General features: G+C 46.4%; 1 protein-coding gene across 1 annotated transcript; it reads right to left on the reverse strand.

Moving 5' to 3' along the window:
* Positions 1-478: 478 nt before the first annotated feature.
* On the reverse strand, positions 479-14264 carry LOC133974620 (chondroitin sulfate proteoglycan 4-like). The gene is made up of 22 exons (XM_062412256.1): positions 14123-14264; positions 12419-12582; positions 10786-11874; positions 10284-10694; positions 10083-10204; positions 9856-9964; positions 8431-9759; positions 8066-8158; positions 7368-7868; positions 7057-7185; positions 6450-6635; positions 6193-6375; positions 5926-6102; positions 5646-5844; positions 5434-5565; positions 4964-5139; positions 4667-4853; positions 4338-4509; positions 3814-4195; positions 3544-3696; positions 2487-3068; positions 479-2373 (listed from the first exon to the last, which is right to left on the reverse strand). Exons 1-22 carry the CDS (start codon positions 14184-14186, stop codon positions 1240-1242), a joined length of 7674 nt encoding a protein of 2557 aa, XP_062268240.1. The 5' UTR covers positions 14187-14264; the 3' UTR covers positions 479-1239.
* Between the last annotated feature and the right edge of the window lie 2482 nt (positions 14265-16746).

Here is a 16746-nt window from a genome sequence, read left to right on the forward strand (position 1 = left end):
TTAGATTTACCTCATTCCCTCCTCTAATTTGTTTTCATTTTTCCTGACTGTGTTTCAGCTCTTATTCTGATTTATCATAGTTTATTATCCACGATTAACCATTTCTTTGTTTCAAGATTTACTTCCTGTTCATGCAAAAACTGGGCTTTCCTGCTACGGGGCTCTTCAAACACTGCACTGTTATCCATTGTGTTTTTAAGTATTACAGTGGTAGTATCAGCTGTTCAGACTGGTCATGCACCGCAGACTGAAGGGGAATGACAAGGTGGAGAAAGCCCCTAAGAGGTTTCACCACAAAGAGTTTATTCAGGATCATTTACGAACAGTTTGCGGTGTCACGGATCACGAATAAGTCAACATGCATCAGGAACTTGTTTTGAGGGCTTGAAATCAAATCATCATTGTGTCTTTGAGTTTTGAATGGCTCTGCTGGTTACACACACACACTCACACACACAAACACACACAGGTCTTTAACAAACATCATTTATTAAAAATAAAGTTTTACACAGTGCACGGCAAACAAATCCAGGCATAAACAGGGTCAAAGGTGAAGTTATGTCTTTATAGCTCACTATGAGTTTATATTAACACTGTACGGACGACCAGAGACGGTCACAGTAATGGAAAAGTGCAGAATGGTGAATGACACCCGTGCACGAGCGGTAAATGTAGTTTTGCAATAAAAGCTGACAGTACCTTTTTATGTGAACAAACATCACTATGATTCAGCAGCTGACATTTAAGGAAGTAACACAGCAACTTGTAGGAGAGCGATAGTTAAACTACAAACTCCCATTTCAACGAAAACCCCAAATTCAGCTTCCTCAAATCAAATCTGACAGTTTGTTTACTAAAGTCTATGTTTGAGTTCAACGCTCGGTTCCAAAAATATCCCACTACTTTCATCACTATAGGCGTTGAACTGGTGTTTTGATGAATCAGTCCAAGACCATTTGTTACACAATGTGCATTTTGACATAAAACACCTTTTAAGGACAATTCAAAATGGCAGCCTAAGCATAAATAATAGACTTTGGTCTAAACATGAAATAACACTTATTTCAGTCATGCTACTTCCACAAAGTTCAAGTTAGTTCATCCATCATCATATTTCTACATGTCTTCATCGAATGTGCATAATTTGTGTCCTCTCTTCAGCTTACAGCAGATCACTTATACCCTTCCCACTAAAATACAGCTCTAAGGCACAGTCAGTTTATCTTTGAATTGCCTTCATCAGACCCAGTACTGGTCGTGTCTGAGAGTGGGGGACCTAGAACTCACAGAGGCCTTGAATCCTGTAGCGACAGCTGGGAATGCATTACGACAAATCACATTATTTCTTTGATCAATGGAACCACGTCTAATATTCCCATTTCCAGCTGCTCCGTCAGCTTCAAACGGCCCCCAGAAGGTCATCCCGGGGGCCAGGCTCCTCCTCCTCCTGGGACTCATGGGCTCCTTTGGTGAGGTGGGGCAGCTTGCCGGGGCAAGCGGGGTGACCACCACAGATGGCATCGCCACGCTCCGCTCCGGCCGTCCCAGATAAGGACTGTCCTCAGTGGGCAGCACCACCGCGGCCAGCTCCCGGAGGAGCCGCTGCCGGGCCTGTTTCTCCTTTCGGCGGCGGAATACCAGAATCAGAACCACAAGAATGATGATGAGGAGCAGACAGGCCAGCAAGGGCAGGATGATGAGGAGGGGGTCGGAGGCGGGTCGAGGGAGGACCTCCACGTGAACCGCGTTGGCGTCGGGGGGGATCGCCGGCCCGTGTTTGTCTGAGATGAAAGGAGTGTGGGGTTGAGCAGGGTGAGTGTGACCTCTACCCGCTCCCTCCGCGCCGCTCCCTGACCTACCTCCATGACCCCAGTTGCGTGTGTGGTTCCCCCAGCGGCCGTGGGGCCTCGACCTGGGCTGTGTCCGGTTGTGGTTCTTCTGTGACAGGATGTGAGGATGCAAACCCACCTGGACTTCAGTGAGCGTCGTGGATCCCCCTGCTCCCCCTCTTCTCCCTCCTCCGGCAGTCGTCCTGTTCTGCGTCGGAATAGGTTCTGTGGTGTGTTTGCCACTTGCACCCTCATCTTTATTTCCACCAGTCGGACCGTGATGCATCTGGTGGTGGGGCAGGATGGTGAAGTGAAGCTCTCCCTTCGCCGGTTGGACATTTCCAGCCTTCACGAGGAAGATGAAGGAATCGTTGAGAGGTCTGGCGGGGGTGTGGCCCTGAGCGGTCCCGAGCGTTGATGTGTTATCGTGGAGCCGGTTGTCGCCGTCACTCAGAGTCTCTTCGATGGCGACTCGGCCTTGCAACACGTCTCTGAAGGTGAAGGACTTCAGGACCTCTGATGCCCGGTTGGGGTCATAGGTCATCTGCAGACAAGTACAGACAGGCACAGCAGAGGGCAGGAGTGAAATAAAAGATTTATTCTTTGACAGAGAGCTCACGTAGAAATGGAGTTGAGCATTTTGGTGTTGAGTTTTACCTTGACCAGTTTTCCATGTTTTGGTGGCGACAGAATCTCAAACACCGGGTCGGCTCGGCTGATTCTCGCCAGCTCCGAGGCGTCGATCATGGATTTCCCGAGTTTCACAGCGATGCCACTGGGGACTCTGACCGGCTCCCTCAGGTAGATCAGAGGCCGCACAGTGACCTTAACCGTCTGTGCCGTGACATCTCCATAATCGACGCCAGGCGACGAGGCCGACACTGACACTCGGAAGAAGTCCTCCGATTCGCTCAGATCGGTCATGTGATAGACGACTCGCCCGAACTGCAGGTCCTCGTGGCGGAAGGTCGTGACCTCCAGGTCGTTGATGGCGATGCGTCCGTGGCGAGGGTGCGTGGTGACCGTGTAGGTGACGTTGGCCGGGCTGCGGCCGTTGGTCCGAGCTGCCAGCTGGTCGGTGGTCAGGACCACAGCGGTCCGGCCTTGGACTAATGACAGGCCGGTGTTGTTCACCATGGAGACAGAGGGTTTAATCACCTCCAGGCCGAAGAGCTTGTAGAGCGGGCGGTGGTGACCGTCGGTTACATTGAAGTAGAAAACTCCTGTTGAAGCCTCACCCTGAGTGAGGGAGCACCAAGACGGAATAAAGGATGAAAGAGAGAGAGAGGAAATAAAGGACAAAAGTTTAGTTTTCAGTGAAAGCACGAGAATTATAAATATCTGAACATATATTTATCAAGCAGGTTAAAAATCGCTGCAAATTGGCAACAAAAAATTCAAGAAAATTATGAATAATTCCAATTTACTTTATAATGAATCCATATGCATTCATATGAACTGTTGATTGTGTGTCACCTCTCTTTAAGAGAAGGTTATATATGTGTAGCTGTAGAGGTGAATTGACAAAGAGTGGTTTTTAACAGCTCATGTGGGGAGGATTTGATCATGTGTCTTTGGCGGCCCCTACAGGCAATACGAAAACAGTGCAGTGGCAGGACAGTGACAGACTGCAATGGATTAGTTGTTTTCCATTTAAATACTTAGGTTTTAAACGGTAAATGGAAAATCTCCGTGATGCAGAGTCCCTCCTCACCTGTTGTATGAAATGCAGCCGGCCGTGGTTGACGTCGTACTGGGTGAATGAGGTCACAGGCTCTGGTCTCTCCCCCAGCGTCAGGTAGCCGCTGTTGGGTTTACTGATCACGAGGTAGTGCAGCTCCTCTGGAGGGTTGTCATGGTCCTCAACCTGGATACATCAACGTGTTCAACCATAGTTTACACTGAATTTAATGAATGTCGAATGACGATCAATGTTTCAGGCGATTGGTAAATAACTATTAATAAAATCTGTTCAGGGACTCACATGCAGGTAGTCTGAGCCCAGTACCACTCTCTCTCCGACCACCACCTTCATCCCCGGGGTTCTGCTCCGGATGAGAGGCGGCTGGTCGTTGACTGGTGTCACCGTGATGTTGAACGTCTCCGTCACCGCCAGGCTGTCCTTCACTCTGCCATCAGGAACCGCTTTGAGTGGCGGCAGGGGGGGTGATGATATCGAATAGAGAGGGGAATAGGAGGAATCAGAGGAGAAAGCAGACAGGGACGATGAGGAGGAGGAGGAGGAGGGATCCAGAGGAGCAACCCAAGCCTGGAACGTGAAGCTGTCACTCAGAGTCTCAGAGTCGTCGTGGATGTATGTGATGCCAAAGTTATTGAGGGTGATCTGTGAGAAATCTGGTTGGTCTCTGGTCGAAGGATGAAAATAAAACAGAAACCAAGTTTGTCAACATGAAATAAGTTTATCTCCCAAAGGATCACTCTGGATAGTTTTGACCCCTTTTACTCGTGGGTAGAAACTTTGAGGCATCAATAAATGAATCCCAGCACCTGGTGAGATTCTGTCCTTGCATAGACAGAGCCCCGTGACGTGGAGGAGAAATCACCCGGTACAGGATGTGGTGGTCTTTCCGGTGTTGATCGGGAACTTTCCCCAGGAGGTTGGAGGCATCGAGTTTCCCCCTGTCGATCGTGACCCTGCCTCCCTCCGCCACCACAGCACCTGAACCACAGAGACAGTGTGTTTGTATATTCCTCCTCACAACTGAGATGAGGTAGAGTCAGTGTGAATAAGCAGCATTCAATCTACTGTGGCTGCAGAGTTGGAAAATCTATAAAAACAGAAAATACAAATGCATATAAAATGACTTGAACAGTACCTGCATTGTTTAGTAGTCTGGTGTTGTGTTGATGATGTTTGTTAGCGAGGTAGGAGATTAAGATGGTGAAGGTGTGTGGAGCCAGAAAAGCAGGAGGAGAGGACACAGTGAAAGAGAAAGAGTCTGTGGCCGACCATCCCACCGACTCCGGGTTGTTCTGATCGTACAGGACGACTCCGTCATTCACCTGAGAGGACATGAAATTATACATATATATATATATATATATATATAAATATAGTTTCCCATCTCATTTTACATTCTGTACATATGATCACAACATAAACGATCTCCTACCATGCTTTGCGTGAACGTAGAAATGTCCTGCGTAGAGTTGTCGGGCATTCGCCGGAGCAGGCGGCCGAGTGTGGGAGGAGCAGTGACCGCAAACACCACAGAGTGGTTTCTCCTGACATCGCTGACATCATCAGTTACCACCTGAAGATCCTGCTCAGTGATCGGTGTCACAGAACCTTTAAAAGAGGTCAAAAAGACACAGTGAGAGGAGGCCATTAGTTAACACTCAGTGTGCATACCCTTTTTTTTCCAGATTGGTACGAGGTCACTGTGACCTTTGAACCTCCTGCCACTGGCTGCTACCGGCATGGAGACATAATGATCAACAGTTGGTGCATTTATGGATATTTCCATCTTTTAAAAACCATGTGTTTATCTGAACAGGCAAATGAGATCCTAAAGACCTGCACTTAAGGAAGTACACAGATTTGAACCAGGGTGCTGTTTTGTGCCTGAGTTAGCTGATGTACCTGGGTAGACCTCCATCGGATGGTTCCTCTGCAGAGTGAGGACCAGAGAGTGGGCAGTCGTGCTGAATATCTGACGAGGGGCAAAGTTAACGCCATCGTTCACCTGGAAGTGGAAGCCACCAGCGGCTGCACCTGCACAAAAAGAGGTCATAAAAACTATGCACTACTTCATTAACAAAACTTTAAATCTGCCGAGCTTCTCCTCCGCTCACCGCTGTGCACAAACACCAGCTGTCCCCTCTGTATGTGACTCTGGGTGAAGTTCAGGATGTGCTTGGACGGGGCGGTCCTCAGAGCCAGGTGGCCGTTGCTGGGCGGCGTGACGATGAACTCCAGCCAATCAGACAGAGTGTCAGAGTCCTCGGCGCTGAGGTCGTCTGTGGTGATTTCTGTCACCGAGCTCATCCACACCTGAGGACGCAAGATGGAGGATGGATGGGAAAGGACAGGAAAGGGATTTATCGTATTGAACACTTCTCCTTCACTTCTTACCTTCAGACCCCGGTTGGTTGTAACGACAGGAGTCTCATCATTCACCGGCGTAACGCTGACGTGGGCGGTGCAGGGCAAACTGTGCTTGCCGATCTCTGTCTGATTGGCCTGGAGGGTGAAGTTGTCGCTCTGTGTGTCACTGCCGTCGTGGATGAAGGAGATGTACTCACGTTCCAACTGGAAAGTCACAATAGTTAATTTAAATGCATGGAACGATGATCAGTTAATCTGTTCTAGATGGTTGATTTTTTTTGTGTTCAGTCAGACCTCAGTGTGCGTGAAAGCCGTGATGGGCATCCCCGGTATCCGGCTGTGCTCCAAGTGTCCGTGTCGTGGTGGAACGATGACTTGATACAGGAAGTTCATGCCTGAGAAATGGTGATTGGCAACCTTGACGATGTCAGGGGTCAGCGGCAGGGATGACCCCTCGTCAAGGGTCAAGTCAGACACCTGAAAAACAGGAAGTGAGATAAATCTAATAGTTTCATTGAATGGTCACATCCATCCAGACGGAGAAACTGTACCTGTAGGGGGAGCAGGAGAGGAATGATGTCGATCTCCAGCCTGATGGGTCCGACCTTTGTGACCCCGTTGGTTGCCTCCAACAGAACCGAGTCGTTGATGCTTCCTGCCGCCTCCTGATGATACTCGATCAATCCCTGGTTCAGGTCGTCCTGGGTGAAGGAGGTTGTTTCCTCTTCCCTGTTCCACTGTGAAGGAACCAAGAGGACAAACCTATTGTATTCTGTGTTAATCCTTGAACCCTAAGTGAAGAAGTTCACAACTTCCGGGGCCAAGTTTGCTCTCGGTGAAAGAGGAGAGGTAAAGGAAGTCTAGAAAAGGAAAACTTGGATGTAGATTCATTGTTTTAGCCACCTTTTAAAACTAAAGATTATATTTGAAACTTCACAAACCATTATTTATTTTTCACACTCAAAGCTTGCATGCCACACGGGTCAAGTGCCCCAATAATCACCCAGTTCTCTGTTCCCATTAGCTCTGCCGGACCTTTTATTTTGTTTGTGGCTTCGGAAACACAATTCTCTGCTCCAATTAACTTCCTTTCCAGCATCCGCACGGCAAAACACTTCCAACACACCGAGAGCAATGAGCAGTAACAGTTGGCCGTACCTGATCGAGCTGCTGTTCTCCATTATTCTGGGGCTCATTAATGGGGGAGGACCTGTGGAGGAAACCAAGGGTGGGAGGACTCTGGACGGTAAAAATGATCTCTGAGGGCTGGCTGTCCTCGTGGATGACCTGATGGCAAGAATAAAATAAAATAATTACCATGGAACAAAATAGATGTCAAAATAGACACAATTGATGGATTTAAATTGTATTAAATTTAATCTGTATAAATCTGCTATAGATTTAGATATGATCCAGTCGTAGATGTGAGTATTTTTGAGTTTGATGGGTGTTATAGTGATTTGACTTGCCTCTAAATGCTCCCTGGTGATGGAGACATTCTGTCCCTCCTCCACCACCACCACACGGTTACTCATGACCGTTGGCTGCCTCTGATGACTCTCCAGGTAGATTTTTACCGGCACTCCGATGTCCAGGTGCACCTCCCTCCTCCCTCTTTCTGGTTGCCTCTCGTTGCTCTTCTCTCTGGCTTTGGCCGTCACATTGAACCAGTCTGACAATTCCTGGCTGCTGCCGTCGTGGTGGTACGCCAGGCGCCCCGCCACCAGATCCCACAGGGTGAATATTGAAATCGCATCTGCTCTCTTCACTGTGTCGCAATCTCCGTTGGCAAAGCAGAGGGCGCCGCGTTTAGGGGGAAGGAAGACCTGGAACGTCACCTCCTGTGGGTCTCGGATGTCGAGGTTGCTGAAGACGCTGAGGTTTGCAGAGGTCAGGGTCGTGATCCCACCTCGCTGGAGCACGAGGCCTGTGTTGTTCTCCACTTGCAGGTAAGGATCCTGGGCCATCACCTGTAACAGCCAGTTACACAACAGAGACAGAAAGGAATTACAGCAGCAGTAAGAATACAAATCAATATCATTACAGGCTTTTGTATTTTAACACAAAAATTTGGCAGCCTTTATGATTTTCCTGCTTTTTCTTGATTCTCTTGATGCTCACGGAGTTTTCACATTAAACACATTCGGTGTGAAGACATTATAATCACCTCCAGCAGTGTTGAGACATAATGTTTCCCATCAGATACAAAAAGCACAAAACGCCCGAAACTCACTCCTCTATGGACAAACAACACCTTTTTCTAGAGGAGGAGAGAGAAAAACATCAATATGGTAAATTTACCATTACATTTATATATATATATATGATGAATATCTGGATAATGATCTGGATTTTGTGAAGTGTTTTAGGGGGGTTGATTGTGGATTTATGGTAAAGAAATCTGTTCATAATCTTAGCTCTACTGTGAAGTCACCAGGGTTTTAAAAACATTAAGGGCAACAACAAACTTGCTTTAGTGACTTGACGTATTTTACAACCTGGAAGATGTGGAAAAGATAAATCATCACTTACCTGCTCAAGGTCTCGCTGTGTAAACTCGTACAATTTGTGACTGGGATTACTGGCCAGCACCAGCTCTCCCATGGGAATCCCCCTCCGTGTGTACACCAACCACTCGTCCTCGAAGTCTGAATCGTCGTCCCTGTAGCGAAGGTCGCCCAATGTCACCAACCTCTGGCCATCGCGGGCCACGTGGAAAACTTTATCCACGACCCTGACAGGTCTCTGATCGTTGACGAGCCGCACAGAGATGTTGAAGGTGTGTTCGGCCGAGTTTCTCTCCTCCTTCTTACTGGATTGTTTACGCGGTTTATAAACCAGGATTTGAAATGTAAAAGAGTCCTGCTTGGTTTCGCTGTCATCGTGAACGTACATGATCCTCTCCTCTGCAATGTCCCGATTTGTGAAGACTGCAATGTTGTCGTTAATGGACGTTGAGTTGGAGAGATTGATCCTTCTGATCTGTCCATGCTTGGGGCTCACTGTGATGTTGTACTGCACTACCCGGTTACTTGCCGTGTGAGTGAAGAGGATGTCTTTGGTGAGGACTTTACTTCCACCTTCCGGTATTAAAAGACCTTCGTTTACTACAGTGAAGGCCGTCGACTCAGTTTTGATGTTGATCCTGAAGTCGTAACTTGTCGAGTTGCCGTGCGTTGAAAAGACCTGAAAGCTGAAAGTGTCTCTCGTGTCATCGAGGAGCCTGTTGAACAGCTCGAACTTCAATAAACCGTCGGTGATATTCTTCTGGCTGAAGGTTGAGTTATTTTGTACAGCGTTGTTGTCAAAAAGCAGTCGACCTTTCTTTGGTAGTGTAAGGAGTCTGAAGTAGAGGTTGTCCTCAGTGAGTCTGACCCCCTTGGAAACGACATGGAGGTTCTCGGGAGTGACGACAGCCGACAGAACACCGCTGACCTCCATCTTGCTTCGCGTGACCTTGAAGTGGATCCAGCGCACCTTGATGGGGACAACAACCTCCTCCTGGACCAGGGAACCGATGCTGATATTACATTTGAACTGATCAGTGATGTTGATCTGGGTCTGAAGGCCACGGAACGAGCTGAGGTATCGGATCCGTTCTTTTTCTAGAAGTTTTTGAGAGAACGAGGTCGTCAATTTCCAGTCGCCACTTGAGTGCATCCGCTGGAGCTCACCATATCGTGGTGGCTCTATCACGTCATATCGGATTTCCACTGCCTGATCAGCCACATTCACTTGTACTGCAAGGTGACTGGTAGTGATGATGGAAGCCTCGCATTGGTTCACCTCCAATCCTGTGTTATTCACCAGTTGGTGTTCGAGTGCCACCGCCATGATCCGCAAAACTACCGTGTTGCTTGACTGCAGAAAAAGAGAGGAAACGAGGAGCAAATACAGAGAATACCTAGAAGTTTCTGTGAGTTTATTTTATTTTAATAAAGCTACTACATCCCCTACCTTCTCCCCGTCGCTGACCCTGAGTGGCAGCCTGGTGGTGGAGACCCCAGAGTGGACAAAGCTGATCTTACCTTCGTCCAGGTCATTTAATGAGAACAAGTTAACGGCCCTGGATAGAGATGTGACCCTGTTAACATGTTCTGTTTAAGTCTCGGCTCTACACTTCAACTACTGGTTGTAAGAAGATTTGTGAGGTAATGTAAAGCCTCACAAGCCAGAGCACCAACCTCTCTGGGTAATCCTCGTGCTGAAGGTGTCCGGCCTCGGTGTAGAGTTCGCCAAGGGAGCTGAACATCAGCTCTGCAGGACTGCTGTCAGGGTCCGACACTCTCAGCACATCTGTTGTCAACTGTGGACATTGAGGATGTATTCGTATTTTCATTTCCTTATGCTAAATTAGCACGAATATTCATATCAATCCTTCTTACCTGGCGTTTGGACTTCTCCAGCAGAGTGAAAATATTTCCCTCTGGGAGGCTGAACACAGGCGCATCATTGACAGGACTGATGCTAATGTCAAACCGATGCAGACGTTTGCCCCTTAGAAACACAGGAAGCTCCTTCTTACTGGAGAAGGTTGAGAACATGAAGAAGTCGTTCTGGTCCTCTGAACCACTGTGAACATACATCACACGGCCCTGCCACAGGTCGAGCATACTGAAAGTCCTGTCGTGCTCCTCGGCTCCTATGGTGATGGTCCTCTCTTGCTCCACCTCTTCTAGCGTTCCCTCAGGGTCTGGGCGGAGGTCGAGCCGGAGCTGACCGTGAACAGGTTGCTCCTCAATACGGAAAAGCAACTGGGAAGGATGGAGACCCAGTTTACGAAAATTCAGATTCACCTGAAAAGGAGAGGAAATAGAAACAGATGGTATTTTTATTTTATGTTTAGGAAAACATAAAGTACGAACTGCAGGAGATATCACATCCTACCTTGATGTGTTTGGGCTCCAGCGGTGCTCGGCCTCCCTCTGCCACCTCTAGTTTTCTCAGCAAAAGAAAGTTAGGGGTCCTCTTGTTGGTGGTCACTGGTTCTGGGGTTGTAATAACCAACTCAGGGCGATCTGTTGGGCTGTTGGTCGCCCCCATCTCAAGTTCTTGTCCCATCTTACAGCCCACAGTGATGTCCTTGGTGATGGCGGCATGAGGGAGGCCCGTTCTTTGAGTGTTCACCCTAATTTCTCGGAGGCAGCCTTTAAAAGACGAGGCAGAGAGCAACCCAGCCTGCTGCGCCACTTCCCTTGTTTCCTTATCCAGTCCTCCGAGGAAAAGTGGCCCTCTGAGCTGGATGGCCTGGAGCTCCGGACCCAGGTTGCCCTTGATTAACTCTTTGTCTACCTTGAGCTCCAGGCTGTAGGGTAGCAGGTGTAGCTGGATGGGGTACCAAGTGTGGTTGGTGGTGACATGTGTTAGAGAACGCAGCTCAGTTTTACTCCCCTCTCCATTTCCTATTGTCGCCACCAGGTTACCATCTAGGATCTCTACAGCAACAAACCCACCCTGGTTGTTGGAGCTGTACAGGACTATGCCGTCTTGTTCTCTCTCAGAGGGGTGGAGTTCGAATTCAAACACACCTTCCTGTGGTACATCCCACGGGGGGAGTGACATGAAGGCTTTGGAGCTGAAAAAACTCACAGGATCTTCTTCTGTGGCAGAAAACTGCAGATTACAGCCCAGAGATACCTCGTGGACTTTCTTGTACGCAGAATAGCGCCTCAAACCGGACAGCAGGTTATGTTTGTTGAACACCACTTCATCCACACAACCTCGGAACCCAGAGGAAATGTTGAGAATGTAGGGGTGGCTCAGACCGGCTGCCCCGCCAACAAAAAGTCCATCCTCCACCATGAGCTCCAGATCCGGTCCTGGCATATGGAGGCTGGTGTGAGAGTTGCGGTCCACGGTCATGGTGACATTATGGCGGTCATGGGTCAGCTCCATAGAGTGCCAACCCAGGTCATTAAGGTGAATGCCCGTTTCTGTACGCAGTAAACGTTCACCTGAGCCCAGGTCCAGACGCACCTAGGGGGTGAAGAAGGATGTGAGCAGGGAAGGATAAAACACATAAAGTTGAATTTGATTTAAATTTCTGTTTTCTTTGCACAAGGACAAAGTATAAGAGAGGAAGTATAAAAGAAGTATGTATATATTAAAGAAATATTCTGTTAATAAAGTATAATCAAACTATTTCATGTGTAGCTGCCTGGTCTTGTTCATTGAGCTTTCATTAAACTATGTGGTCTTCCCTCTTAACATGGTCATGAAGAAACTTGTTCTGAACTGAAGCCAGTGCCAAAGGATTTATTTGCTTCTCCTTCTGCGAGCAATCTGACACCAACCTGCGTGAACTGAGGCTTCTCTCCTCAGGATAGTAAATGCCAACATATATCAGCTAAGATGGCCCAAGGGACAAATACTTTCCTCCTGGTTTAAACGTGCAAGGCATCGTTATGTGAGCCTCAGACAGTTCTCACTTTGACTGCCTATTTCCTTCCAAAAACTTAGATATATCCTATCTTTGTCTTTTAAATTGCACTTGAACAAATACACAAGTCTGCTTCAATACCTGCAGAAAGCCAGAGATCAGTTCCAGCAGCAGGAAGTCTCTCCGACCTGCTGCCAGAAAAAGCAGCCCTGCCGGACTAGAGGTTCGAAATTGGACGTGGAGCAGGTTCTGAACGGATGACTGCACCGTTCGCAGGTGGATGTATCCGTCACCGTAGAATGACGCTGTAACACAGAAAAAAGGAGACAGGTGAGAATCTGAGGCCAAAGTTGTGACTGCAAGGCCTTTGTGCTCCATGCTGACATATTTTAACCCTTAAAATATGTCAGCATGGAGCATATTTACATGAATCTGTATATTCATGTTATAATAGCCAAACTAACATTTAGTAACCAATCACCAGCGCAAAGACAGTTTGGGTTAATCTGTCCTGACTGTTCTGTCAATGTGGAGTCGACTCTGCACTTTTAACCTACTATCTGAATTCAATTAATGGCTGCTAATGTACTGTGAAGTGGGTCATCCTGAAACGTTCACATGACACAGACTGAACTTTCCTTCCGTTCAACCGGCTGCTCTGAATGCGAACTCGTGCCGCGGCCCAATACAACCTGGAGCTCGGCCCCTCGGAATGACGTCACACCCAAATAACCTGAGTTAGAATCCAAACGGCTGATGGGTAAAACGTTTTGATCGATCTGACCTACAAAACAGTGTCGAAGCACTCTTAAAAAATGACTGTGTGTGTGTGTGTGGTGAGAGGGATGTTTCAAATTAAAAAGCAGATTTTGGGACATTATTGCTTGTTCCACTTATTTCAATAAAACAAAATGTATTCTCTTAGTAATTCTGTTCTAAAATCGCACATTATTTTATTATCTAACTTGTATAATTGCATCGACTTTAAACCTTTAGAAACTCTGCTTGGGAAATCCACTGCCAGCTAAACTTCAGGTTTGTAATCAAGGATATTATTATGATGTGTGTAACGACTGGTTCCAAACAGAAGTCCCCAGTCAGCAGGCTGCCGGTCCAGCACTCCGCTCTGCATTAAAGCCTATAAGCCTGTGTCAGTGTAACCCTTGTCTGCCCATCTATCTCTAATCTGCCTCTATGATACCAGTGAACACTGGATTATTAATAATCCTCCTTCAATTAGAGACACCGGTGAGGCCATCTCTCATGAACAGGTGTAAGGATTACAGACGTGGAGCAGACGCAGATTGTTAATAAAAAAAAATTCTGTACATGCAGCAACTTTTCAGATGGTATTAAGTTCTGATACTTTATATGTATGAGGTAATTATTTATTATTAAGAGGACTGAGATTTAGGAATAAATCAACACCAGAGCAAAAGTAGTTTTATTAACTAACATTTGAAGGGTCTAGGAATATTATGTTCATGTTCCTCTGCATAACATAAGTAGCTGGAACCAACCAATCAAATTATAGTCCAGTATCCTGCAGCATACTGACATATACATTAAGAGACAGTATTCATTTAATCAAATGCTGCACAATACTCACTTATATTGGAATTAATTTACTTAAGGATATTACATTATTAATTGACTACACAAAACAAAACATTAGAAACTATAGATCTACAAACTTGAATGGGAGACAAACTTTTCACAGTTTTACCAGTTGCATTATAGCAATGCACAAATAAATTCAAAATAAAGTTGCAGCTGTACCTTCTTCACCAGGTAGATAGGAGGAGGAAGAGGAGGAGGGATCTTCTCTCCTCTGCAGCAACTCACCTCCGTGAACTTGTCCTGTGGAAATCAGCAGCAGCAGAAACACATCAGCCACAAAACTCCCCATTGTTGTTCAGGCCTCTTTGAACTTGCACCCAGCTGAGAGCAACATCTGGCTGCCTGACCACACCATTCACTGAACAGCCCTGACTCTGCAGCCTCCTCTTTGGATCACAGCCTTTTAGAAACCTGTACCTGATAGCTGCGACCACAGAGGTGGAGCTCCACCCTCTGACCCTCCCCTCAGCAGAGCCAGGGGATGTAACACCAATCATCAACACAAGGGGGAGGTGTCAACCCGTACACTTGCTTCATAGAAAGTACAGCAGACTGTGTGTATTTATATTTTATGGAAATACTCCATAATACAGGTTTTTCTGTTAAAGATGCAGATGAGGCTTAATTACAAAACCAAATATATTCTTAAATATAAAAAAATATTATCCCATTTCCCACTGGTTCAAAATGCAGCAGCAAGAACATACTTCTGTCTTTCTATTCTTCTTTCCTTTCTTTATTTGTTGTCTTTATGTTAGGTGCATTAGAAAGGTCTGGGGACATCTGGTGGGCAGGTAGAGTATGACAGCTTATTGAAAAGTTCTCAAATACAGAACCAGCACACATAAGTCTGGTGACCGTAAAAACAGAGTATGCAATTAGTAAACAAACCGAAGTGAAATGAAGTGACTTCCAGATGGATAGGATGGGGCCGGAGAGAGAGAGGGAGAAAATGAGAGACAGAAAAAAAAAACATTGATATGAAGATTGAAAAGGAAAAGAGAGAGGTGCCAAATGGCTAAACATTGGAGAGAGGGAGACAGAGAGAGAGAGAGAGAGAGAGAGAGAGAGAGAGAGAGAGAGAGAGAGAGAGAGAGAGAGAGAGAGAGAGAGAGGAAGTAAAACGGAACGAGAGGTCAAAGGCGGGAAGTAGCTGCTTGCTGATTGAGGTAAAGTGGAAGTTTGGGTGTGATTGTTAAAACTGAAGGACACACTCCCTGGTCTGTATCCTGAAAGTCCCCCCACCCTCTACCCGACACACACACACACACACACACACACACACACACAAAACACACATACACACACACACACAACTCAAGAGTAGGGTCCATTAAAGTGAAAGGACACATGAGGGCCTTTATTCAGCAGGAGATTCGAACCCGGCGTCTCTTCTTGGCTCCCACATGAGAGGAGCGCTGTGTTCAGCCTCAGTTCCCAGGAGGTTGAATAATAGGCCCCGTCGCCTGGTTTCTTAAAAGAAGGGGTCGCACCCAAAGTGGGTCACAGTTCAGCCGGTGACGGCTCCTCTGGTGACGGGAGTGGTCGGTGTGTTTATAATGAGCCCGGGTCCCACGCTGAGAGGATTAACGTCTTGTCTTCTAGGCAGCAGAGGTCTGTCAAACTAACACTATCAGACCATGGCCTAAAACAATGTTTATAGTGAGCTCTGTTTGATAACGTTCACACTTTACTGATCTGTGTTCTGCATCAGGACACATTTATAAGAACCTTTGTCCCCTCTGCCATATAATAGATTAATCTCATGAAAAACATGATTTCTTTCTTCATAATCAGTTCTTTTTTAATTCCTCCAGTCTTCTTTTCACCTTTGGTTGATCCTGACAATAAAGTGCTGACAGGAAATGCTTCTGTATGAATGAAGAGGGAAGTGATGACATGCAAAGTTTTTAAATCAAATCATCAAAAATGTTATGTATTGTCAACTTTTTCCTTATCAATACAATGGTACATGAGAGAGAGCACATGGGTGTTTTCACTTTCACAACTCTGCAGCTGTGGTAAGAAAATATAACAATAAGTGGCAGGATGTTTTCAAAACTTACAAAACCTCCACTGGTGTTACAGAAAGGAAACATGATAATGGAGTTCATAACTCTGCCAAGGTCCAACAGTCCCCTTAAATTCAATGACGCCTTGTAGCTCAGCCAATCAAACTGTACAGATCTTGAAATCATAATCTTCATTTTGGAGGAATGATCATCAAGATCCATGTTTCCATTGGGAAATCTGTGAAACTCACCATCTCGCAATATTAAGGAAAGTGACAAAATAGTGATAAACTAAACTAAATGAAAATGAAATGAAATAAAGAATCCTGGGTCTGGATGTGCACAAACATTTAATTGGTTCTCTCCTGAGTTATAACACATCCTGATTATCACATTATGACAAAAACAGAATGATTTTTGTAATATTTTAACTGTTTTTCTTTATACAATATGTTGAATCTTTTATTCATCCATACAGGTGGCATGGCGTAAATATATTTAACATAAATACCCTCACGCAGGCCCTAGAAACGGTCGGTGGTTTAATGAGAGTGGCGTCCGCAGCCATGAAACTGGTATCAAACAAAACGTAGAGAACAGGAACCACCTGGCTGAGCACCAGGCAGACAGCGAGGACCAGGAAGAGATGCAGGTTTGGGACTGATTTAACTGCGGCCGCAGCTAAAACAACAAAAACACACGGCACAGCCGGAGGGAAGAGCCGCAGAGGTCCCCGCTTCTTACCCTGTCACCTACACATTACTGTGTTTAACAGAACATGCAAGGAAAAGAAAAACACGGAACCAAACCTGCTGCTTCCCTCTATTGGAAAAAATC

This window comes from Platichthys flesus, chromosome 19 (genome assembly GCF_949316205.1).
Source record: "Platichthys flesus chromosome 19, fPlaFle2.1, whole genome shotgun sequence".
NCBI classification, from domain to species: Eukaryota; Metazoa; Chordata; class Actinopteri; order Pleuronectiformes; family Pleuronectidae; genus Platichthys; species Platichthys flesus.

Coding starts and splice junctions, on each gene's coding strand:
- LOC133974620 (XM_062412256.1), bottom strand. CDS start 14,186: ATGGGGAGTTTTGTGGCTGATGTGTTTCTGCTGCTGCTGATTTCCACA. Junction 10,695..10,785: donor TGGAGCCCAAACACATCAAG/GTAGGATGTGAT, acceptor TCTCCTTTTCAG/GTGAATCTGAATTTTCGTAA. Junction 7,869..8,065: donor ATGTCTCAACACTGCTGGAG/GTGATTATAATG, acceptor TGGCTGTTACAG/GTGATGGCCCAGGATCCTTA.